A 26,484-nucleotide genomic window follows, 5' to 3' on the forward strand; every position below is an offset into this window, starting at 1 on the left:
GATTATCCATCTCACCTAACACACAAATTACCAGAAAGGTGGCATCTTTTTCTTTTCTGGCACTGTTTTTCTCCTAGCTCCTTTATGTTTATTAGATACATCAAGCTCATTCCCACCACAGGCCCTTTGCACTTCTAGTCTTTCTGGTTGGAAAGATCTTGCTCTGACCCTCACGCAGCTAGCTCCTTCTCAACTAACATCATCTAAATGCTCAGAGATGTCACCTGGACCATTTTAACTAGAGTAACAACTCTTCCAAATCACTCTTAAGTTGCCCAGTTTGTTCCCCTGTATCACCTCCTACTAAACTGAAATTGTTTTGCTATTCGTTGAGTTGCTTATTAACCATTGCTACCTCCAACACACAATAGAGTGTAAGTTACTTTTCTGTAGCTTGTTTGTTTGTTGCTATGTATTTATTTTGAAACTACTGTATGCTCATTGTTTGTAATAGTGACTCACAAAGAGATGATCAGTATTTGTTGAATAAATGAATTCAATATTACACCCTAGTTTACTCCTTTACCTGTGTATAAGACAATAGAAATATAACTTTCAAATTGTGAAATGACTCATGCATTCAGGGTAAAAGAAATTCCATTACACTGAAGTTAAAACTAAAACAGAAATAACATGGTTGTATTTATTTTAAATCATATGGTTGTTTCAGAAAAGAAGCATACATTTCATTGGAGTCAGCTCCCAGAAAATGATCACTGTAGAGTTTTATCAGCATTTTACAAAATAAATGGGCATTTTAGATATCCATGAGCTAAGGGCTTTCACTTCAAGAGAGTATCAAATTTATATTGAAAATGATTGTGGATGAAATGACATTTTTATTTAAAATATAGGATAAGCGTAAGATGCAAAAAAACCCTGAAAATAATTTTAAAATTCATGTAGATTTATAATTAAGCCTCAAACACTGAAAATTTCATAGCTTGGATATCCTCCATGAGCTATGAAGTGTCACTTTGCTTAGAGCTTTCCCAGTGGAAACAGTAGAGGGAGCTGCTGCCCTATGTTACAAATTCCTTGAATTTCTGTTTTCAACATAAATTGCTATGCACTGAAATGTGACACATTTGAGCCCACTGCTCAATTCTCATACTGCAATAATGAAACAATGCACAAAAACAATGCCTGAAAAAAAAATGAAAGGGAATCAAGACTCTGCCTGTAACAGAAAGAAATAATAACACATTTCAAAATTAATGTGGTTTTTAATAAACACTTTTACAGTGATGATGAATGAGAAGTAAAGTTAATGTCAACTGGGTGGGCTAATACATACTTCCTTTAATGGCTCATTAGTTAAATTCTCCTGCTTTCCCTCCTGCTCCGCCTCATTTCCAGCTGCTTTCCTCTTTTCTAAAGGAACTAAAAACCAGAACACTTTGAAATAAACTAAGGCATTTCAAGTCTTGAGACTTTCCAAGTCTCATTATCATAACACAAGGCCACGATTTTCCATTGCTTATGCTATGCAGATAACTGGAAGGCTTTAAAGAAAAAGAAATTTTTATTAGAGCGTGAGGGATAGTAATGGAGACTTAGAGAACATCACAACGAATAAAATGAAACCACTCACACCATAGATAAACAAGAGCCACAAGCAAGGAAGAGGCTATAAATCAGAAGGGAAAAAAAAACCCATCATTGAATACTTAGACCCCATTATTATTAACTATGAGTAACGTTCTCTCTCTTCATGGGGAGATTTACATATGTAGAATAGGCTTTCCGTATTTATGCAGAGCATGTGATCTTTCATTTTAGAAGTCATCAAAAGATTCACATTTTTGTTAAAGGGATTTTGGGAAATTTATAAAAAGGGAAAAAATGTGCAGGTGCAGATTCAAGACAATCCCTTTTATCTACAATACTGTATGTGTGGATGGATCTTCAGAATAATAGGAATGGATCTCAGTCATACTTAGATAGAGCTTTACATTTACAAGAAAGATCTTCACATACAAGCTATTGATTTCTCCCAGCAACTGTGAGAAGTTGATGAGGCAGGTACTATTATTTCAAATTTACAGAAAAGGAAACTGAGCCATGGAAATGTCAAGTGAATTGCCTGAGGACACGCTAGTGAAGACGCCTGAGTACCTCACAATCTTCTACACTATGCTGTCCTGAGGTACTGCAGTGCCATGGATTACCATGAGAAAATGAAACCATGTTCTGTGTATAATGTTTAAGTAAGGCTGATCCTAGTCACATTATAAACTAGAAGGTTGTTTTTCACATCTGTGATCCAGTGAAATAAAACTGGGTTTAGGGATCAGCTCCTGGGTTTCATTTCTGGTTTTCCCACTTACACACACTTATGTGATCTTGGGCACATTACTGGATGTTTCTAAGCATCCTTTATCCTATTATAAAATGGGACTGTTTCTACATCTCACCACAATTGTCAGGATTATATAAGGTACTGGCAGTGGAGTACCTCATGCAGAGCAAGTACTATAATAAACTCTCCTGATACGTCCTTTCCTTTTGAACCTGTTTCCTCAGGAGTTAGTATTATTTCCTTCCCCCGGGGAGATACTTAATGCTCTCATGCTTCTTCTCTGAAAAACTGCTCTCCAGCACAGTGTATTTGCAGGTATTATCAATCCAAGAAATCTCTACTTAGTGGATTTCCCTTCAATGAGGAGTCATTCAGAACAAGATGGTGGAAGCTATTTGAGGGGAATTTGAGAACGTCTTCCTTTGCATAGGTAAATTTGGCTTTGCCTGTTAACAGGAAATTGAACTAATATTTTATAAAAAAAATATGTTTATCATAAAGGGTGTGTCTAGCTCTGTTAACCAGTTTAGTTGCTCCTCAATTATGAGTATTTTGGTTAGGAATAATTTTATTTTATGCAGATTACATGTATGTAAATTTCAACTAAATCTGCCTCAAACAGAATAAAAATTGCTATTAAATATAGGGAACTGGGGTACCTAGTGGCTCAGTTGATTAAGTGTCTGACTCTTGATTTTGGCTCAGGTCATGACCTTAGAATTGAAAGATCAAGTCCCAAGTCAGGCTCCATTCCCAGCATGGAGTCTGCTTAAGATTCTCTCCTCCTCTCCCCCTGTCCCTCCTCTGTCTCTCTCATTCTCTTTCATTCTTGCTAAATAAATAAAATCTTAAAAAACAAGTAAGTAAATAAATAAATGGGGAATTAAATTGGAGCAATATATGTGACCTTGATAAAACACTAATTCATAAAGACAGTTTAATAATAGTAGTTCAATAGATCTACTTTTAGTAAATATTCCATTATTATAATTTTTTCCCCTAGGAAATGTATTCTCTAGGGGGGAAAATGGTTGTCCTTTATATGTTAACTGGAAATTTGTGGGAAATTACTCTTTGTTAAAAAAAAAAAAACAAAAAAAACTTTTTTGGTACAAATGTTTCTTAAGAAAGTGAGAAAATACAAATTTGACTGCAGAACAAAAAAATGCAGGTAAAAGGACTGGTTAAAGTGTTTTAATTATTTGAGTTGCTTCAGGCCATTAGAGATTTCTTTCAGTTGTATTTTTTTAAAAATCTGCACTGATATTCTTTTAAATAACAATGCTACCCTTGATTTAGGAAACATCTCTAAAACCCCGAAGGGAAAACATTTTCTTGAATAAATTGAGCAAAGTATGCTTTTTATCAAAGGATTCATGCCATCTTGGTGCTTTTTTAGATAATCACACTGTTCAGAAAAAAGTTTTTCCTCCCTAACTTTTCTAAAGGCTAATTGCTCAAATATATATGCTAAAATTATATACTATTCACTGACTTGAAGGATACTACAAATTATTTCATTACTGTTTGATAAGAAAGATAAAGTTAATTATTTCAAAATATTTCATATTGTGATAAGAAATTCTAACATGTGCTTTAGGAATCTCACACGCAAGCCACTAGGGTGAGTCATACGCCATCTCTAAATCTCAATTAGAAAGATTTTAGCCTTGACCAAACTTTCCTTCTTTCTTTGTTACCTTTCTTCCCACTGTGAAGTAGGGTTCATTTTACATAGGGTACAATGTTGAAAAAGACAAATAAATGAAAAACAACACCATTGTGATCTAAGTATATCCATAAGAGGAGGTATTTCCTAAACTATATATAAATTGTAACAAAATACAAATAGCTCCATGGGACATACAAAAGAGATTTTTTAAAAATGTTCTGCTGATAATTTTAAAAAATAGTAAGTACTGTGACAGCCACAGTGAATCTTGCCTAGGCTCAACAATCCAGTTTGGTCATACCTGCCACTAGAGGGATTTATCGATGACATCTGGCCTTGGGACTCCCCATTTAGAGCTCTCCATGAATTTTCGTAGTTTCACATGACTCGGGGAGCTTAATTTGAGATTCACCAGGACCCTGGCAGGGCTTGACATGCCAGTGCTGGCTTGGCGCTCTTTGCCTTAGAACCGCAAGGGCTGCTTGTCCAACCCTACTCCCTAGAGCTGCGATTCTCTGTATTTGCTCCGGCTCATTTCCTCTGTCAGCAGCACTCACTTTGCTCTCTTCTACCCCCCTATTTGTTTTACCTGACAATTCCTTTTCAACTCTTTTTTTCTAGTTTTATTGAGGTATAATTGCTACAAAAAGAACTGAACATATGTAATGTGTACAATTTGATGAGTTTGGACATATGAAAACATCTGTGCTACTATCATCACAATCAAGATAATTGATATATCCAACACTTCCCAGTCTCCTTGTGTCCCTTACGTGTTTTTGTTTTATCTTGTTTTGTTTTGTGGTAAGAACACCTAACATGAGATCTACACCCTTAACAAACTTCAGAATGCATAATATTGTTCAGGATACTCTATAGGTACTACTCTGTACAGCAGATTTCTAGAACTCATTCATCTTGCATAACTGAAACTTTATATTGTTGAATAACAACTCTCATTTCCCCAGCCCCTTGCAACCACTATTGTGTTCTCTGCTTCTCTGAGTATGACTGTTTTAGAGATTTTGTGTAAGTGGAAGCATGCAGTCTTCGTCCTATGACTGGCTTATTTCACTTAGCATAATGTCCTCCAGGTTCATTCATGTTGTTATAACCGGCAGGAATCCCTTCTTTCTTTTAAGGCTCAATCTTCACGTTTCAGTTGTCAGTTCCTGAAGGAAACCATCTTGACTATTATCTTTTCTAATTCCCTTTCTTTGTTCATATTACTGTAAACTAAACTAGAATCTACAGAGGGCAAGAATGGTATCTTATTCATTTTTGTAAGCCCTCCTCCTAACAGAGTATTAGGTACATGGTAGGCCTTAAATAAATATTTGTGAAATTGCTCACCAAGGTAGATTAAGAGCTGGTCAATTTTTTTATAAACTCATTATCTTAAGATATGAATTAATATGATCTTAAAAGGACTGCTTTTGAAGAACTCTGTTGATTTCTAACCATTTGAAAAAAACAACAGTCCTCTTGCTAAAATACACTTTGTTCAGAAAAATTAAACATGAAGGTAGCATAGAAAAATGTAGGGAGCCTATTATTTTACCTTCCTTTGCAATGCTGCCCTTGGTTAAGTCCTGTAAGTAAGAGTAGGTGCCTTGCAAGATTTTTTGCAGCAATGCTGGTATGCAGGTTATCCATTCAACCTATCATGTGAACAACTTCAAAAAATTCAAAACAGGATGAAAACTGTACCCCAAAATAAAATTTTAATAATACTTATATTGGAGGAAAGATATTTTAGTCAACTGGAGGAGTTATCCCGTAATCAAAAGGACAAAGAATTTCCATAAACCACAATTCTTAAACAGAAAATGAGCTATTTAATACCTTTCTTTAAAAACAAAAACTGATCTATGAATAAAAACCTTTTCTTTTTTTTGCCCTTATTTTTGTAGTTGGCTATTTTACAATATTTTTTTAATAATTGGTATTTTGTTACATTATGAAAGATAATAAACTACTTTTCTTTTAAATACTGTGTGCTCAGGAATTAACAAACACTGTATCAGACGCATAGCTGAGTTGAAATTTTAAATCCAGTACTTGAAATAAAATAAGTATCTCTTTTCCTCAAACACTCTGGCAATAAACTAAAACTGGTGGAATTGAATATTATAAATTCTTTCATAGAGTCGCCTACTTCTTAATCTTCTAAATTCTTTAGTAAACTCAGTTGATCTATAGTTGAAAACCCATTCCAGGACTTGGAATAATCTTCTTTCCTAGACATTTGGCAGGCTTGCCACAAAAGCCTTCATCATTCAAATTCCTCCTTTGAGACAACAATTATCCAATTTTAAAAGCAGTATGCTATGTTTAGAAAGCTACACAAAGGTCTAATCTTGCCTGTTAGCATTCACCAGCTTTTTTTCTTAACAGCACAAGACAATATCAAATCTTACAATGTGTTCTCTGTTTTGCTAGAAAATTTGGAATAAAAATCAACAAAGCTAATTCCTTTAAAGACTGGATTCCAGGCTCCCAATTTATGCCTCTTTCCCACTTGCTTTTATAATCACTATCCGTTGACACCAGTACATTGCTAATAGAACAATTCACTTGAATGGCTAAAGTGGATGAAACGAAATCAATGACGTTGCAGCAATCATGTTCATTTTTTGGCACACCGATGACCACATCCTAAGAAATTCCTAAAGTATCAGGTCTGGAGACCTCTAGTGGTGGTGAAGGGAATTTCTGGTATTTATTTATTTATTTATTTATTTATTTATTTATTTATTTATTTTTAAAGATTTTATTTATTATTTATTCATGATAGACAGAGAGAGAGAGAGAGAGAGAGAGAGGCAGAGACACAGGCAGAGGGAGAAGCAGGCTCCATGCACCGGGAGCCCGACGTGGGATTCGATCCCGGGTCTCCAGGATTGTGCCCTGGGCCAAAGGCAGTTGCCAAATCGCTGAGCCACCCAGGGATCCCCGGAATTTCTGGTCTTTAAAAAGCCACTAATTCTCTGGTTTTCATTTTCTTATCTACAAAATATATTCATTTGTTTACTTCTTAATTACATAATTAATAATCACATGCTGCATGAAGAAACTGCGGTAGGCAATGGTGATAAAACAGAGGTTCTAAAAAATTGCAGTGCAGCAGGCAGACAGATAAAATAATGTTCCATGTGCTACATCAACGCAGGAGGTATACTACTACAAGGATCCTGGAGGATGATACCTCACACACCAAGAGCACTAATGAAGGCTGTGTAGGGAGAGCTGATGTTGAGATGAGTCATAAGATGGAGGAAAGCTTACTTAGGCCTTCAGGAGAACCTACACAAAGGATGGCATTTTTGAGATAGTAGGGGACGATTACACTACAGGTTACAAATGAAGTAAGGGCATAGAGGAGAATGGGCAAAGAGAGGTAAAGGGCCAACCAAGAAGTGCCCAGAATGCCATGTAGAAGATGTAAAAATTCACTTTGAAGGAGAGGGAAGTTATTAGAATTTCAAGTCAAAGAGTTACACAGTCTGAATTATCATTGAGAAATATTAGTCCACTTGTAGAAGGTAGAGGCAATGAACCCCTCTCTGAGATGGCTACTAAGATACAGATACAAAGTGACAAATGCCTAACGAAGGCAGTGGCAATGAAGAAAGAGAGGAGGAAATGAATTTGTGAGCCATGGGGATGTGGAATTGACACGACTGAGGAACTGTTTGGATATGGATGCTGAGGGAGAGAAAGAAGTAAATCCAGAATTATTTATAGAGCTTAGTGTGGGAACAGGCTACTTTTGTGATATGTAGGAGACGAAGTGGAGACAGTGAGAAGGCAGTGGGAGTGTATGAGCATGGAACACAGGAGGAATGTCTGGGTTGAAATGAAAAACAAACAAACAAACAAACAAACTGGGCATCTTAATGCATGCAACATGTGGATAGGAGGGGTGGAAACACTGTTAATGGAGGAGAGAAAGAAGGTTGGCCCCAGGGGTAGGAGAAAAGAAAAATCAATGTGACTACACCAAGAGAACTGGGAGTTTTGAGGAGAGAGCCGGCACCAGTGTTAATTCCTGTATAGCAGTGAAATCAGATGAAGCCTGATATGCACCCAGGGAATGTGACGCCTCAGAGATTACTGGTGACCATGGACAGAACAGTGCCAGTGGAGCAGCTTGGACACAAATCAAACTCTAATGGGTTGAAGAATTGGCAGAACCACAAGAAATGGGATACATTTTCTAGAGGCTTGGGGTAAAGAAAACTATGAGCTAATTGGCTAGAAGATCTTTATAGCTCTCTTCAGCAATAGCATTCTACAAAATTGTACTAACAAAACAGTTATATCAAGAAACGTGGCTATGCTTCTCCAGATATCTAACTTCCTACCAGCCTGGATGTTAAGAGACTGAGGAGATGGAGCCAGGCAGGTTCAGATCAGGATTCACTGACTTGGAGACTTGGCTTAGGGTGCTCATGCAGGCAGTACAGCTGCTCTTGTCCATGTAATAAAGAAGTTGGCAAGATGTGCGGACAGCCGCTAGCCTCCCTTACCTTGTGGTTTGTGTGGTGGTGGGAGGTGTAGGGAGCATAACCATGTTATTTTATTTTTATTTTTTAAAGATCTATTTACTTATTTGGGACAGAGTGAGGGAGAGAGAGTTCAAGCTAATGGGGGGAGGAGCAGAGAGGAAGGGAGAGAGAGAATCTCAAGCAGACTCCATGCCTAGCACAAAGCCCAACAAGGGGTTCGATCTCACCACCCTGAGATCATGACCTGAGGGGACAAGAGTCGGATGCTTAACCAACTGAGTCACCTATGTGTCCCACGAGTATAACCATTTTAAACAGTAGAAAGATGTAAATTAGCTACAGAAGAGTAATATAATCTGTAGATAAATACACAGAAAGAAAGAGGGGCTCTCCTAAAGAGCAGTCATCCTACTGTTTACTCACAGGTGGTCCCGGGGGGCCTGGTTTTCCTGGAGGACCTGTTTTTCCTCGTCTTCCCTGGAAACCAAAGAGAAACAGACAATAAATACTGTGATGCCTTTTTACTTTTAGATGAAACAATACTAAACAGCAATTTTCAAGATAGTAAAAATTAAAAAATAATTTCAAGCCTACTTGACCTTTAAACATCAATGAAATCTAAAAGCTATTGACCAAATTTTAATGACCAACAGGAGAAAAATAGTGCTTGAAATGAATAAACCTTAACTTATTAGCAGTCCTTTAAATGCTATCTACTTTGATACTGTAGTCAAGTAATATAAAGTATCTGAAAGATGGTCTAAGACTGGCATTTTATCTGACAATACTGTGGTTTTGGATGCAATAAAACCTGCATTTGTCATCTTAAACTGATGTTTCTCAAAAAATGGTCTGAATTGTAATTTCATAAGAGTAACCTGAGGGTGCGATTGGATGTTACAAATGCATATTCTGGAGTTCCATCCTACACTTAACTGGTTTAGTATCTCTGGGGAAGGAAGTCATGAATCTGCATTTTAAAACCATTTCAGGTCACTCTTATGCTCACTAAGGTATGAAAAGCACTACCTTAAGCCATACTATAATCCTATGTGTTATATAAAGCACATCAACTAGCTCTTTTCTTCCCTTTGGATGGTTAAGCTATTTTTTTACATAAACTAAATAAATACCCCTTGCTTATTCATCTTCATTTTCATAATTGAATTAACTTTCCCAAGTTCACCACTAGCTAAATTCCAATTGCAAGAGTTAGAAAAATAAGATTGTACCAACAGCTCTAGGTGACTATGTATCTACTAATACCACTTAAAGGGCAGTTAGTTATTTTTTATAAATTAACTTGAATTTTTTTCCTTTTCTAAAGGAATGATGTAAGCTTAGGTATTGAAAGCATACATTTTGAATGACAAGCATTTCTGAGCATGTTTTATTTTCAGTTTTTATTTTTTTAGAGAGAGTATGTGAGCTGGGGGCGAGGCGGGGAGGGCAAGGGGAGGGGATTGAGAGAGAATCTGAAGCTAGCTCCAGGCCTGCATGGAGCCTGATGCACAACTTGATCTTATGACCCTGAGATCATGACCTGAGCTGAAATCAAGAATCAGCTTAAGCTAACTTAATGCTTAAGCAACTGAGCCACCCAGGTGCCCCTCTGTGGATATTTTATAAATATGGTCACATTAATTCATTGTTACTAATTATTTTATTATATCCTATTGGTAGTATATTCATACACATTAAGACTTATTGCTATTGACAAAGTAAAAGTATTGGTTTCATCTTTTAATATTTTTTGTGGGGACAACCATAAACATAAACACAGAAAAGCCCATTTCATTTACTAATTTTCTTGCTCTGAAATTGTCAAAGTAAGCTCTTCTCTCTGGTTTTTGTCTAGGCTTGGAGTGGGATAGAAAGTCTAATGCCAGTTAAACCAGTGAAGTAAACTTTGGGAGATAAGTAAGCACATACCACACTGTAATTGGGTGGGAAATGTTTGCACTGTTATTGAAGGTAAGTAAAATGCACATCATCAAGAGTTCATATAAAAACAGCGGCTGTTCTTAGAAACAATCTTAGCTAACACCTAAAGAACAATTTTTTAAAAGCTTAATTAAAAACAGAGCTATAATTAGTGGTCTTTTCATGTATTTTCTGTTTCAGAGATCTGAACCTGGGAGTTCCTTTGGGGAATTATAACACTGGAATGAATATATAATTTAATAGTCTGTATACTTAATAAAAGTTATACACATGTATATCATTTTCTGGTCTTGTAGTTTACACATTCTGAAAATCAATATATTGGGTCTTTTAGTAAATGTAAGTCAATTAGACCCTGAGGACTAATCAATGATAAAAAGTTTACTTAGAAAGTGGAAGCACTGTAATTTATTTATTCACAAGAGCACAAAGAAGCAAAATCAATGGCATCGAAGTGGGTGATTGGTTCTTTCTTTTAGGTTGAGGTAAGTTAAAACCGTAGGATCAACTTTCTGTATGCATTCTCCTTTCTTTAAAGGAGACATGTATATTGATCTGGGCAGAAGTGGGGGAAAATGAGGCTGATTATTGATCAACTTTTATCACAGAGTTACTGGTTAAGGCAAACCAAATGTCAGATATTGTAATATAATATTGGCATGTTTTAGGATGAGGAGTAAAAACATTCATGATTCAGTATGGTATGGGCAAACATCCAAGCTCTTGCCTATCACTGCTGATTTACGTGATCATTTAAGTCAGCCTTGCAATTGTCAGAGTGCATACACTGATGTGTATGCTGGAGGAGTGCCGAGGAATGCTACTTTCATTTATGCATCCTGCCTAAGGGTGGATATACGGGTCAAATATTTTTTAGGGCTGTTAAGTTACTGGAACATACTGTATGCAGCAGATAACTTCGGATGGTACATAGTTTCAGCTCAGATGTCATTTGTAGGCTTGAGTTCCTAGTTACACTCTGATACTGATTTGTATACTTTTTAAAGATTTTCTTTACAAAGCAAACACAGTCCCTATTTTCTTAGCCACACAGCCACATGTGCCTTAAATATATTTGGACTTAGGACTTTAGCTTAAGTGTTAAGTTTCAGTGATTTATTAAGGGGTTCTGACAGGACAGAACAGGAGGGTAAATAGATAAGAAACATGGTGGAAGCTCCAAAAGATGATGTTTGGGAGTGGTCATCAACCACTGTATTGATAGACATTGTGGGCCGACTCCCAGGCATCCTCTTTCTTCTCTCCAAGGAGCTCTGCCAATGAACTCCTTAGGCCTCTTTACTCCCACTTAAGGCCTCCCACTGCACGGAACCGTCTCAAAATCTCCTGTTCCTCCAAGCCATCTTTTGTTTTTTTCATTTAAAAGCATTAGGTACAGGCAACAGCCTGCCTAAGAGATAATGTAGATTTTTGGTAGTGTGAATTTTATTACTTAAGCCAGGATAATTCGGGGAATATTTTATCTATTTATTACTTAGATATGTATTATTCATAACATATGCCAAGACAGCAGGTATAAAGCACAACTCTCATCCTAGGACTAAAATCAGATCTCTCTGGTTTTTCTGAGCAAAATGTAATCTATGAATCCCTGTTCTTTTCCTTACAGGGCTCTAGGGAATTGTGTGGGGACGATTGGGGCCAGGGGCTAGTGCTGTTGCTGGTGGGGGTGCTGGGTGGGAGGAATGGCTTAACCATGTTTGTTCCCACTTCTATCACCTCCTATTTCAGTGCCTTCACTGCAGGGCTTACTCAAGACCTGCCGTAAAGTGAGACAAAAAGCAGAGAGTTAGGGGAGGGTGGGGATGAAAATCCTGACAGATAAAAAGACAAATGCTGAGCTGCAGTGGCCTTCCTGGTTAGGATGCCTGCTCCCAGGTGGCCATTTGTTCATAAGCAATTCTGATAAATTGGAGTCTGGCTGAATCTCCAAGTGGATGAGGAAATACTGTTCCAGCATAATCACAATTAGGCTAAGCCAACACTTTTCTGAAAACTGGAGTATAAAGCACAAAACGGATTTACAATATCAGATTACCCTGGAAACCTCAAAGTGCTCAACATGTAAGTTTCCTGTTTGGAAATAGTGTAAAGGTTATTAGATAGCAGATCAGATATCTATCTAATGATTTAAGCCCCAGGGTGCTCAAACCAGATTGTGCATCAGCATCATCAGGAGGGCTGGTTAAAACAGATCAATATGTAAGGAAAATGGAACCCTAGGGTACTGTTGGTAGAAATGCAAACTGGTGCAGCCCCTGTGAAAGACAGTTTGGAGGTTCCTCAAAAACGTAAAAATAGAACTACTACACTGGTTCCATTACGTTTACTAAAGAAAAAGAAAACACTAATTTGGAGAGATATATGCACCTCTATGTTGCAGCATTATTCACAATAGCCAAGATATGGAAGCAACCCAAGTGTCCACAATAGACGAACAAATAAAGAAGATGTTGCACATGCACACACACACACACAGAAATGTTACTTAGCCATAAAGAAGAATGAAATCTTGCCATCTGCAAGGACATGAACGGTCTTAGAGGGTATTATGCTAAGTAAAATAAGTCAGACAGAGAAAGACAAATACCATATGATTTCACTGATATGTAGAATTTAGAAAACAAAATAAATGAACAAACAAAACAAAACAAAACAAAACAGAAAACATAGTCTGAAATACAGAAAACAAACTGGTTGTTACCAGAGGGGAAGAGTGGAAGAGTGGAAAAATGAGTGAAATAGGTGAAGAAAGTTGATACTATTGTAATAATTTTATATGATAACAGAGGGTAATTAGGCTTATAGTGTTGATTATTTTGTAATGTATATAAATGCTGAATCACTAAGTTGCATACCTGAAACTACTATAATACTGTATATCAACTATACTTAAAAAAAAAAAAGACCCAAAGATTTGTATCCCTATTTCCAGAGTTTTTGATTCACTAGGTCTTTTGGGTAAGGCCTGAGAATTTGCATTTCTAACAGGTTGTTTATAATGCTGCTGGCACACTTTGAGAGTCTCTCCTCTAAGCCTCAAGCTCTTATTCATATTTGAAGTCAGGCAATCATGTAGAGCCCCTAATATCTTGCAAATCTTGTAGCTTAGAACAAGAAAGCCCAATTGGGTTTGTGATTATATGGAACTTTGAGAAAAAAAACCAAAAAACAAAAAACATTGTCAAGTTCAAGAACACCTGGACTGGAGACCTGGCTTTTTCTTTTATGGAAATATTTTGGGTCAGGATTTCATTGCTGTAAAATTGATATTTATATTTTGCAACATGTCTGCTAAGCATTAAAAAAAAGATCATATGTAAATTCCTACCATATACACCCATTAGGATGGCTTTCTTTCAAAAAACAGAAAATAAGTGTTGGCAAGGATGTGGAAAAATTGGAACACTTATTCACTCTTGGTGAGATTGTAAAATATTGTAACTGCTATGGAAAACACTATGCAGATTCTTCAAAAATTATAATTACCATATGATCTAGAAATCCCACGCCTGGGCATATAACTAAAAGAACTGAGTACGGGCTCTTGAATTTGTACATCCGTGTTCATAGCAGCACTATCCAGGATAGCCATGAGGTGGAACCAATTCAAATGTCCACTGACAGGTGAATGAGTAAACAAAATGTGGTATATATGTGTATATATGTGTGTGTATATATATATGTGTATATGTGTGTATATATATACACACACCATGTATATATACATATATATATTACATATATAGATATGATGGAATCTTAGTCTTAGAAAGGAAGGAAATTCTGATACAGGCTACAACATGGATGAAACTTGATGATACTATGCTAATTAAATAAGCACAGTGAAATAAGTCACTAAATGAAAATGCCATATGATTACTGTATGCATTACTTATTATGAAGTATCTAGAGTAGTCAAATTTATAGAAACAGAAAGTAGAATGGTGATTACCAGGGTCAAGGGAAAGAGGAAAGAAGGGAGTTGCTGTTTAATGGGTATAGAGTTTTAGTTTGCAAGACAAAAAATTCTGGAGATCTTTTTCACAACAACATGAATATATTTAACACTACCAAACTGTTGTATACTTGAAAATGATTAAGATGGCAAATTTTATGTAATACATATTCTTTCCACAATTAAAACCAACAGCAATACTCATGACATGACGTCCAATACATAGTGGTAATAACGTTAGTTACTTCTCATCCTGCTCTTTTACCATCCTTTGCCTGATTCTCCACTTTTTTTCATTTAAAAATGCTTGATAATATATCAAGAAAAACTGAAATATGGATTGTGCATGAATTAAAAAGTATAACCAACTCTTAACTATGCATATGGCATTTTTTCATCCAAAATAACAATCAAGGTGCCCATGAAACATAGAAATATAAGAAACAAATTGTGGGGTATTCATACAATGGAACACGTGATATAACAACAAAAATGAATGGAACACAATTATGTGCAACAATACGAGTGACTCTTGCAAACACTGTTCATCAATTTATAAAAGGAATAAACTTAAGCAGAGTGAGTCCCTACTGTTAGAAGTTATTACCAGTTACCACCGTGGGAGCCAGGAGTTTCTGAGGGCACCAGAGAGATTTTATTGTGTCAGTGAGGCTTATCTGTTGAACTGGTGTGCTGGTGACATGGATGAGCTCAATATTTGAAAAATAATCAAGATGTGTATCCTTCTGACACATTTTTCTGAATGTCTGTTACAGTAAATTTTTAAAAAAATGAAACCAGGGTATTTCAACAACAGAATGATTTTACTTCAATTATCTATGTCTTCAGCTACCTGTATTTGCTGTGTGCAAGGCCACAGAGGGTCACCATTGTCAGGAAGACAAAAAAACAAAAAACCCAAAAAAGCAAAACCACCACCACAACAAAACCTCATAAGGCTACTTAAATAAATGACATCTACAATTTTTCAACAGTTAAAAATAACCATGCTTCCAGGATGACTTGCAGTATGAGAGCACGTGTATCTTAAATTAGTCACTTGATTTATAAACACTTGGCCCTGCAGGAGCATTAAGAAGAGAAAGAATGCAAATAATGGACTACTGGTACTTATCTGACAGATGGTTTTTGCTGCTGCTGAGGATGATGATGAAGAAAAGGTTATAGTAGTAATCGGACTTAAATAAAGGATGGCATGCAGACTCCAAGCCCACAGAAGAGACACATGTGAAAGTAGTCTCTCTAAATTGCCAGATCTTGCTAATACAGCTGGCTCCTCTCAAATATTTCCCTGTTCCCATGTGTGTATTTAGCACACTCTTAGGCATCAGCTCGCCTGACCAAGGTATCAAGGAAATGTCAAGGAAGAGGAGACAGGGCCTTGACTGGCACCCACAACTGTGAATGAGGTGTTAATTACACAGGAAAACATTACAGACTACTTGGGAAGTTTAGTTTTCTCTTTTTACATTGTGAGCGGAAATAAGATTTATGACCAATGTAAAAAGTTACATTTTGAAGTCAATGATATGTGAAAAAAAATGAGAATGGAATACTTATGTAAGTAATGCATAATATCTTAAATTCATTTTATTTCTTAACAGATATTTAAAAATACATGTATGACAGCAATGACTCTAGTCATAAAGGTCTCATTATTTCAGGGATCAGGCAAGTGGCTCATGTAAGGACATGGGAAGAGGATTTAATTCAGCATGGACAAACGATTTGAAATAGGTTTAGAGTTAAGGAAAGATGAATCCATAGTGTGATGCCAATCTGAATACTGCCTTCCTCATTTAGGGTGGGATCCCAAAATTTCTAAATCATTCCACAATTTCCCCATCTTTCTGTCCCTTTCCTTTCTTTTCCTTGTACAGACTTTGAGTAACCACCGTGGCTTTTCAAAACAAGTCAGAAATATGACAATATCATGTAAACCTCATCAGCTACAATTGAATAAGTGATAATCTGAATAAATGATAACACTTCATCAAAGCATTGGACTGAGCCAAGTGGTCTGTAGTCAGTAATGTCTACAGTCACTCTTTAGTATTCCTATTAAGTTATTATGTTGTTACTAATTTGGTCACGAAGATAAGTACAGTCAAGGTCTGACCTCTTAACTCCTTCTTATTGGTGTACCAACAATCAACTTTTCCCCCCGTGCCCTGAGCTATCCATGTTGTACCACAAAAACATAAGAAGAGTCTATGACTTATAATTATTAAAATGGCTACCATTGGGCAGCCCGGGTGGCTCAGTGGTTTAGCGCTACCTTAAGCCCAGGGCATGATTCTGGAGACCTAGGATGGAGTCCCATGTCAGACTCCCTGCATGGAGCCTGCTTCTCCCTCTGTCTGTGTCTCTGCCTCTGTGTGTGTGTGTGTGTGTGTGTGTGTGTGTGTGTCTCATGAATAAATAAAATCTATTTAAAAAAATAAAATGGTTACTATTTATTAAGTGCTTGCTATGGTCCTGGCATAGAGTGCTAAGCAATGACTTAACATTATTTTGCTTAGTCTTTTCAAAACTATTGTGGGTGGTTGGTACTATTCCCACTTTATAAAGAAAGAAAGGTTAAATATCAAGCTCCAAATCACTCTCTTCTTAACTGGTGGAACCAAAATTTAAGACCAAGTATGTCTGATCTTAAAACCCATAATCTCAAGGTTTACTTGGTAGATATTCTGATCATTCACAATTTAGGTTACTTTGCTGCTGTAATTGTTGAGGTTCTCTTATTTTCTCATAACCAAGGCAGTTTTTTAAAAGTCCCAGTTGCTTATCACTTTGTCCTTTGGAATTTGGGTTCTGGAGGTCTCACCTGCTCTCCTGATTTCTGTTTGCCCTCGCCTCAGAATCTACTCTGACTTCTGCAGACCTTCCAACATACTGTTCATAACCTTCCATTAGGATTTATCTGAGGTCTCCTGATTGCCCTGCCAAACCACCAACTCTTTCAGTCTCAATTTCTGGCTCTGTTTTCTATGCCTGCCATTGTCAATCTCTGCCAAGGCACTTGATTCATTTTGGTATCATGGGTGGGACAGCAGTAGGGTATGACCAAACAATTTCCTGAACATGCTGTGAATATATTTTCACCTCTTTATGCCACAATAAGAGGGTGGATGCTGGAAGCGCACTGTGAGATGTTCTTTTCCTCCCTAGCTGGAAGTTTACAGCAGGCATGCTCATGGACTAGAAAAAGAGGAATCAGGCCTTCTACACTGCCTTCTTTGTCTCAGGATGATCTACTGGCCTTCCACATCTCTAAGCACTTTCAGAATGCCTTGTGAATGCCGAATTTTATCTTTTCACCTTTGTTAGAGGAACTGTTATATTTCTGATTTAGGATAGATGAAATCAATACATAGAGGAAAAAATAATGCATGTAAATTGTCCTATTTTCACAGAAATATGAAAATGAAAACAATGTGGTCAGAGAAGTCACAGTCTGAACACAGCCTCACTGACTGGCACTGGGACAAAGAAATCATTAATAACATTTTGTATCTTGATTTCAATTAACGTAGTTATAAAGGGTATAATTTCAGCATTTTGAGCTGCCTACTTTAAAAGATGAAATGTAGCCTCAAGGGTGAACTTTTAGAACTGCATTTTCAATGTGTAGGATTGATTAACCAGCACCAAATAAATTCACAGAAATATGTTTTGCAGCAATCCAATAACTTCCTGGTAAAGGAAGAGAATTCCAGAGGATCCCTAAGATGAACTATACAGGTTACCTGATTTTGAAAGAGAATTTTCAGGGCATAATCCTCAATGCATCAATTTGAATTTAATAGGTCAGATTGCATTTGGATATTTAAATGCTGACTTCAGAATCAAGTCCCAACAAAAAAGCTGTGTAAATTTGTTTAAGAAAAAGGTACTATCTTTTACATACTGTGCAAGGGGAAACTATCTGGGTGACTAAGACCTAAATCTTGTCTTCAATGTAGAAGAGGAGGGACAGTTACTTGCAACAATTATTTGGATAGACTTGTTCATTTGGTTATGAGTGAATTTAGGAGTACAGGATGTGGGAGTGAGGATTAAATTCCCTCCATACTGACCATGTGCTACCTCATACTAACTCTTGTCCGTCTTCTCTTCAGAGAGAGGTAGAGGTAAGGTTACCACAATGGGGCTGAAATGTAGGGAAGAAGCTGTCAGTATACCTTTAGCAACAAGATGGGGCATCAAACTCTAAATGTCTTCTCAAGCAGGGACGGCTTGTCCGGGATGCTTCTGCACTGACACGGATGTGTGTATCTTCTTTGATCCTTTTCTTCTCTGATACTTATCACTAACCTTTTGATCAAGTGTGTTCAGAAAGCATTTCCCAGCCTGTCAGTCCTTTTTTGTTTTTTTGCTTGATTCTTGATTGATCCAAGTATTGGGAAATGTACTGATGACTTTCAAACACTGAACACTTGCCATTATACCAATACTGGGTACATTTTTTCTTGATTTGGATACTACTTAACATTCTTTAAACTTTACATCCAAATCACTTGAAACTGTGACTGGGTAGCAGTCATACTCCAGACAGTTTCTTTCTCCTTCAGCTCCAAACTCCCAGCAAAAGATTAGGATTTCCTAGGAAAGCCAGTGTCCCACTTGGTCCTGGCAGCTCTGGTGATGGGTCATTTGCTGAATTATTTTTATGTTCTTCTTTGATTTTTCCATCCCCTTTAGGGAACTATCCTACAGGCAGAAATCCCAGCTACATGTTTTTCTTAACATCCTGCCTAGATGTAGTAATACATACATGTATGCCCGCATACATATGGATTCATACATAAAACCTACCCAATTCAGCCTTCTCAACTACATAAAACTTCTGTTACAAATTTTAAACTCTTCATTTGTTCATCTGCCACCTCTTCACTGTGTCTTTGTAGGACACTTTTTCCCACTTTCAAGCAGCACATGCCTGGATTTATTCATTCACTCATTCAACAAACATTTACTGAGCCCCTAATACAGTCAGACCCTTTTCTATGCTCTGGAAATCTCTTAAATCTTGTCCTTTAATTGGGAACAATAATAGTAATAGATAACCGATGGTCCTTACTCTGTGCCAAACACCATTCTAAGCAATTTACATCTATTTATTCATTAAGTCTTCAGAATACCTTTGAGGTATCTCTGCTTTTTACAGATGAGGTGACCAAGTGCCAAGCAACTTGCCTATGAGCACATGGTTAGTAAGCAGCAAAGTTGGGAATCCAGGCAACCTGGCTGTATCATTTCTGATCATTACCACTATGTTATACTTACTGCATATCTGATAATTAAACAAATAAAGATATGAATTTTGGATAGCAATTAGAATTATTTTAAAAAGCAGGGTGAACAATATAAGTTTATATAAGGGAGATGTGCAGTTTTGGATACAAAAATTGGACACTTGAACCAAGTAAGTCTGTGAGCCATGTAAAGCCTGAGAAAGGGCATTCAGTAGAGGGAACAGCAGAAAGCAAGCCCTGAGTATGGCTTGTTCAAGGAAGAGCAAGAAACACAGGTAGCTAGAGAAGAGCAAGCCTATGGGTGGGTAGTAGGCAGGCCAGATTATGCTGGACCTTATAGATTATTGATGAGAGTTCTAAATTTTCTTATTTTGATTATGATGAGAAGCTATTGGAAGTTTTGTCTTAAAAAAGTCATATAATAGAGGTTGCTCTAGGTACCTGTCTATGTAGATAATAGGCAGGAAGGTAAAATTACTATAAAGTCATCATTTAATACAGGGGCTCAACAGAACTGATTTAGGTTATCTGACTTAGATTGCTTATGGTAATACCTCCTTCCATTTATGCAGATAATCAGATGTTGATTATCTGTATATCATCTTATGATGTTTACTTACAGGGCATGGTACCAACATGTTTGGTCAAACATTATTCTGGGTGTTTTTGCAAATGTGTTTTGTTCTGTTTTGTTTTCTGGTGAGATTAACATTTAAATCAGTGGACTTTGAATAAAGCAGACTGTCCTCCATAATGTAAGACTTGTCTAATCAGTAGAAGGTCTGAATAGAACAAGACTGGCCTCCCCCTGGCAAGAAGGAATTCTATCAGCAGACTGCCCTCGGCCTCAAACTGCAACTCTTTACTGGGTCTCCAGTCTGCCTGCCTACTCCACAGATTTTGTATTTACTAAGCCTCCGTAACTGTGTGAGCCTATTCCTTAAAAAAACTCTATGTATACATACCCTGTTGGTTCTATTTCTCTGGGGAACCCTAATACACACTTCCATTTACATGCACAAAACATTTTTTACCTTCCATTAACATTTTATGTTACTGAATATAAGATCTATTGTTCTCTGATATTTACCCAACCCATTGCTTTAGACTGGAAAAGAAGATATATAAGGATGTGAGATCTATTTTATCTTTCACTGTGAACTGTGGCTTTAAAATAGAGAAAGCTGCATTGTGTAAGTAATCCTGGAAGACTTATACAAGGATATTAATAATTTAATGAACTAGTACTCAAGGGGAAAAGATGTTCTTGAAACATGTCAGGATGAATTTTCAAGGGAAAGACCTAATTAGCAGTGTCTGAAGCATATGTCATCACATTTAGAAAACAAGAACTAGTCCCTGTGGACAGAATGGTACGTTGGATTTTAAAGCTTTAACTACTCTAGTTAATATGTATGATTAATGAGCAATATGTCAGTTAGCTGGCCTAACTCAAGTGAAAGACCTTGCAGGGGAAAAATATGTTTCAACTAATACATAGAAATATACAAACGTATATAATATCTTTTATATTATGATAAATCAATAACTTAGAGTCCTTATTGGGAAATAACTTCATCGTTCAGATGGCTTTTAAAATATAGAATCAAAGCTACAAAGATGCCTCAAAGTAATAGATGACCAATGTCCCAATGACTTTACAAATGAATCCTGAAAGGCTAATAAAAGACAGAAAGCCCTTATTGTTGGATTATGGCTGAGAACTCAACAGGTGAGGAAAAAATATAAATGAAAGTAGTTATGTCATTATTTTTTTCTCATATACAGTATTTTTATCTGATTATTGAGGTAAAATCATATTGAAGAAATAGTTAAGTCCATTAAAAGAAGAGAACACATGAGGATGGGGTCTATCGATATCAAGATCTCCAGAGGCAAAGAGAAAAACCCAATCACTTGTATTTGTGATTCTAAACATATAATTATATGGTAATGTTCACTAGGCTCATTTGGATGTCTGGGCTCCTGAAGACAGAACATTAATTTAAATCCTCCAGAAACATCAATAACTAAAACTACAAAGGAAATAACATTGCAAATGATCAAAACTACAGATTTGTTTACTACCTTAATGAGAAATGAACTACCAGGGAAAAACACAAATGATTCTGAAAACAAAGTAAACACATAATCTTATATCAGTAATAAGCATTTGTAAATTTATTACTTATTACTTACAATGTCTACTATACGTTGATTATTGGAGATTAAAGAGAAAATCACAGACTTTACCCTTGAGGAGTTTATAATCTAATATTAGAGCATTTCTCTTTTTCCCTCTGTATAAAGGGTTTTTTTTCCACACAAAAAAATTAAGGTTGCTTAAGAGATCCAAGAAAAGAGTTATAATTAACCATTATTTTCAAGATTTGGAAGTTATGTGACACGTGGACAAAAATGGCTTTAGATTATTAGAGTAGCAATATTTCTATTTTGGCATACTTTAAATATGTGTGTACTTGGTTGTCCATGGTCATATTTTATATTATGTAGAAAGGTATAGGGGATTCCTGGGTGGTGCAGCGGTTTGGCACCTGCCTTTGGCCTAGGGCGCGATCCTGGAGACCCGGGATCGAATCCCACATCGGGCTCCCGGTGCATGGAGCCTGCTTCTCCCTCTGCCTGTGTCTCTGCCTCTCTCTCTCTCTCTGTGACTATCATAAATAAAAAAAAAAAAAAGATCGAATGCCACATCGGGCTCCTGGTGCATGGAGCCTGCTTCTCCCTCTCCCTATGTCTCTGCCTCTCTCTCTCTCTCTCTGTGACTATCATAAATAATAATAATAAAAAAAGAAAGGTATATATTCACTTAAGGTGAATATAGATTCTAAGTCTCATATATTTATGGCAAAAATAAGTGATCATTGGCTTAACAATAATAGGATGGAAAAGCAGTATGCATTGTTTGAGAAGCCAGAGACCTGATCACTAGTACCTTCCCTTTTATCTATGAGCTAAGCAAACCTGACAAGTCATATAATCTTTCAGCCTTAGCTACATTTACCTTATAAGAATAAAAAGATAGCTGCCTTTGTGGAGCTTAAAATATCCTACAGAGACAATGACAAAATAAATAAGTTTTAGTGTGGTCACTGGTGACAGATGCAACCAAAAAGAAAACAGGAGAAAGGGATAGGGAGTATTGTGAGGAAGTCAGAGAATGCTGTGTTGCAAAGATGACCTGTGAGCCAAGATCTCAAAGAGTTGCGGGAGGAGGCTCCATGGAAATCTGGGGAAAACAAGTACAAGGGCCTGAGGTGGAAATTTCAAGGAACTGCAGGAAGCCAGTGAGGCTATAATGGTGTGAGAGGAGAGAGGAAGTATTGTCTATGGGGCCTGTGGAGCAGAATCCTGTAGGCTGTTGTAGGGAGTTCAGCTTTTACTCTGAGTAAGGGCTCTAGTTTGCCCTTTGTAAAATCTAAATATTCATGGAATGAACTAGCCATAGGAATAAAAGACAGGGTACAGAGAATCTAGTCAGTGATACTGTAGTGGTGTTGTACGGTGACAGATAATGGCTACACTTGTGGTGAGCACAGCATAACTACAAAGATGTGGAATCACTATGTTGTACACCTGGAGCTAATGTAACATTGTGTGTCAACTCTACCAAAAAAAAGTCAAGATAGAATATTCATTTCATTTAGAGGTTGAGGCCAAAGCTATGAATACCACCTTCTTAGGCAAAGTGTTGTTTACATTTGAAAACTTCAGTTCCAACTCTGCCAGTCATTCAACCAGTCCTTACCCATGCTTGGAAGAGAAGAGAACTAGGTATGGGCAGTCCCAGTGGTGCAGCGGTTTGGCGCCACCTGCAGCCCGGGGCCTGATCCTGGAGACCCGGGATCGGGTCCACGTCGGGCTCCCTGCATGGAGCCTGCTTCTCCCTCTGCCTGTGTCTCTGCCTCTCTCTCTCTCTCATGAATAAATAAATAAAATATTTAAAAAAAAAGAACTAGATAGCTGATGAGTGCATATTATCACTATTTCTGTGGACATATCTTACCCATAAGTCAGCTATGATGACATGGTAGTGTTAGTGTATTCTATATAAGGTTCTGTTTTAGGCCAAGTAGGTTGATCATGATACTAAATTTTAAAAAGAGTATTTGGGATATATTTTTCCTTCATATTTGCCAAGAATGTAACTGATTCACAATCAGTTACATCTAAATGTGTTGAACTATCTTCTCCATGCCTCAATGCAGTTTAACCTGTCTTGGAAAACTTGGAACTTCTGTACCAAAGAATGGTATGGAGAACTCTGTTGTTGTACTGCAGCCATAGAAAATATGTAAGGAGAGCATGGATATGTTCCAATAAACTTTATTTAAAAAACAGATGGTGGGTCACATTTGGTCCAAGGGTGGTTTGCTGGCTCTCAATCTATTGTTTTCATTGTTCTATCTTCAATGTCTACAATAGTACCTGGCCAACAGTAGGTGCTCAATAAATATTTGTTCCTATTTTTAGACTGAGCTAACAATTAAAATGGAATTAAGTGTAATTTGCTGAACATACTAAGAGAATGGATTCATAACCTCTAGACTTTTAGGATGCCAGAGTGCAAAATTTGTGGGGGCCAATAGATGGTAGCCAACTTTTTAGTATGTCAAGCTGGGACTAATAAAAGAACAAATGCCAATGTCATTTTGTAAAAGAAGGGATATCTTAACACCCAAAAGAAAGTGTAAAAGTACTATCTCAAAATGACACATTTTATATTAAATGAAACTTTATCAGAGGAAAAAAAGTAATTTATTGAAAAGATACTGGACAAATGAGGAACTCGTGCTAATGAAAAAAAAGAGTGTGATTTCATTCATTACTATACTTTTAGACAAAGAACAATATCTAAACTGTGAAATTAATTATGTCTCAAAAATTCTTTAGGATCTAGTGATGTTTTTATTTTTATTTCTTTTAATATTGTTATTGTAGGGAATACAAGATAAAACCCTCTTGAGTACTCTGAAAATTATTTTGCTGAGAATTTTTAAAATGTTATATAAAAAAAGTAATGTAACAAATGATTTATTTCCCCACGATATAGAATTAATTGGTAATATTTTGTAATACTTTCTTCAAATCTTTTTTAAAATGAACAAAATGTTATAGAACAAAATGGAAGTACTTTTGGACCACCTCCAGTCTTATTTCCCTCACTACTCTCAAGGTGTAACTACTCACATGAGTTTGATGTTATCCTTGTGGTCTACAATTCTTTAAAAGAATACATGCACATACATGTATATATATATATATTAATAGTGTCGTATTTTGAAATTTGTAAAAATTATTTTTATTTGTGCCCTTTAACATTTTTGTACTCAGTAATTTTGTACTCTATCTTTGTTGGGAGTGTGTGTGTGTGTGTGTATTTTTGTGTAGATAATATTTCCAAAGGAAAACATTTCCAAAGTAGCAAACTATAGAAGTACAAAACGTACAAGGCTATTTATTATATTACAAGGCAAAGTCTCAATTGTGTTTTTTCAGGTTTTGTATATTGGAGTCTAATGTTGTTCAAGTCTTTCATCCAAGGAAAGAACTAATGGCCCAAGGAATTCAGGAATTTAGCACCATTTTTTTTTCTCTGTTAGAAAACCTTCACCCTGTAAAATGCCAACTCAATTAGTAACATATGGTAAGTGCTGTAATAGCATAACTCACTTGCAATATTTTAATTCATGCAGCTAAATTTAAAAATATCTAACTGGGGATCATAAGGACTTCCAGTTACATGAAACATTAGTAGTATCTCTAACAACACAATAATTACAAATATTTTTGAAATGGAGTATAAAATGTAAACTGAACAAGGTGAATTAAATCTGGTCTACTGATCTAAAGTATCAGTTTCTTAGAGCTTTGAAATAGAATATCCATGTTCAATAAGCTAGATAGATGGAAACCTTAAAAAAGCCTTTTGTCATATTTCATAACATCAAGGAATGAAAGAGAAGGAATGAAAAATCCTTATGAAACATTTGCAGTCCATAAAACATTTCAGAAAAGACTTGTCAACCTCTGCTATAAATAATTTAGTCATGATATGTTGCTGGTCTTTACATGTGTCTATATGATGACAAAGAGAAGAACCTCCCCAAACTGTTCTGTAATACCTCTAGAAATAGAAATGTTTTGGGGAGAGCCAATTATAGTAAAAGTCTATTCATCTAGCACTTTATTAAATGGAAAAGTCCACCAGATGGCACTTCCGAGCTCCCATCAGATTGTGATAAGTGGTGATGTCCCAGGAGACAGGGCCACCAGTTAGCTGATATGGTACTTTTGTGCTGATGAGAAAGAAACAGCCTTCCTCCTGGTGGCTGCAGCCAAAAAGGGGGCACACAGTTGGTTAGTGGGGCACAGGCTGGATTTCAGTCCCCAAGCACCTGTTGACTGGTTGCACTTCTTCAGGGCAAATGTATTAGGTGACAAATCCACAAAAGTCTCTGGGATGCTAAAAGAACCACTAAATCTTTTCCATGGTTTTAATGCTAACAGATTTCACTGTGCTCAAATACTTGGAAATTAATATTGTAAGTGTGATATCACAATTAGCAGTTGATGAGCACCTGCCATGTGACAGTCTCTGTCCTGGCTACATTCCATGTATGTTTTTCTAATCATCACTTCAGGTTAGGCATCGTTAGTGTCATTTCTACTGCATAGCTGAAGAACCCAGGCTCAGAGAGGATGGATAGCATTCCCTGAGTCACAGAACCTGGGCTTATCCAGAAGTCTGCAGGATTCCAGAACCCTAGATCTTT

General features: G+C 36.6%; 1 protein-coding gene across 2 annotated transcripts in view; it reads right to left on the bottom strand.

The window, feature by feature from the left end:
- The window catches only part of COL19A1 (collagen type XIX alpha 1 chain), a 311,746-nt gene that overhangs the window by 94,047 nt on the left and 191,215 nt on the right, over positions 1-26,484 (bottom strand). For both annotated transcript variants that reach the window (XM_077903490.1, XM_077903489.1), the window contains exon 17: positions 8,909-8,962. In XM_077903490.1, the coding sequence (XP_077759616.1) occupies positions 8,909-8,962 (54 nt within the window). The remainder of the gene's footprint in view (positions 1-8,908; positions 8,963-26,484) is intronic.

The sequence above is a fragment of the Canis aureus genome, chromosome 7 (assembly GCF_053574225.1).
Source record: "Canis aureus isolate CA01 chromosome 7, VMU_Caureus_v.1.0, whole genome shotgun sequence".
Classification (NCBI taxonomy): Eukaryota; Metazoa; Chordata; class Mammalia; order Carnivora; family Canidae; genus Canis; species Canis aureus.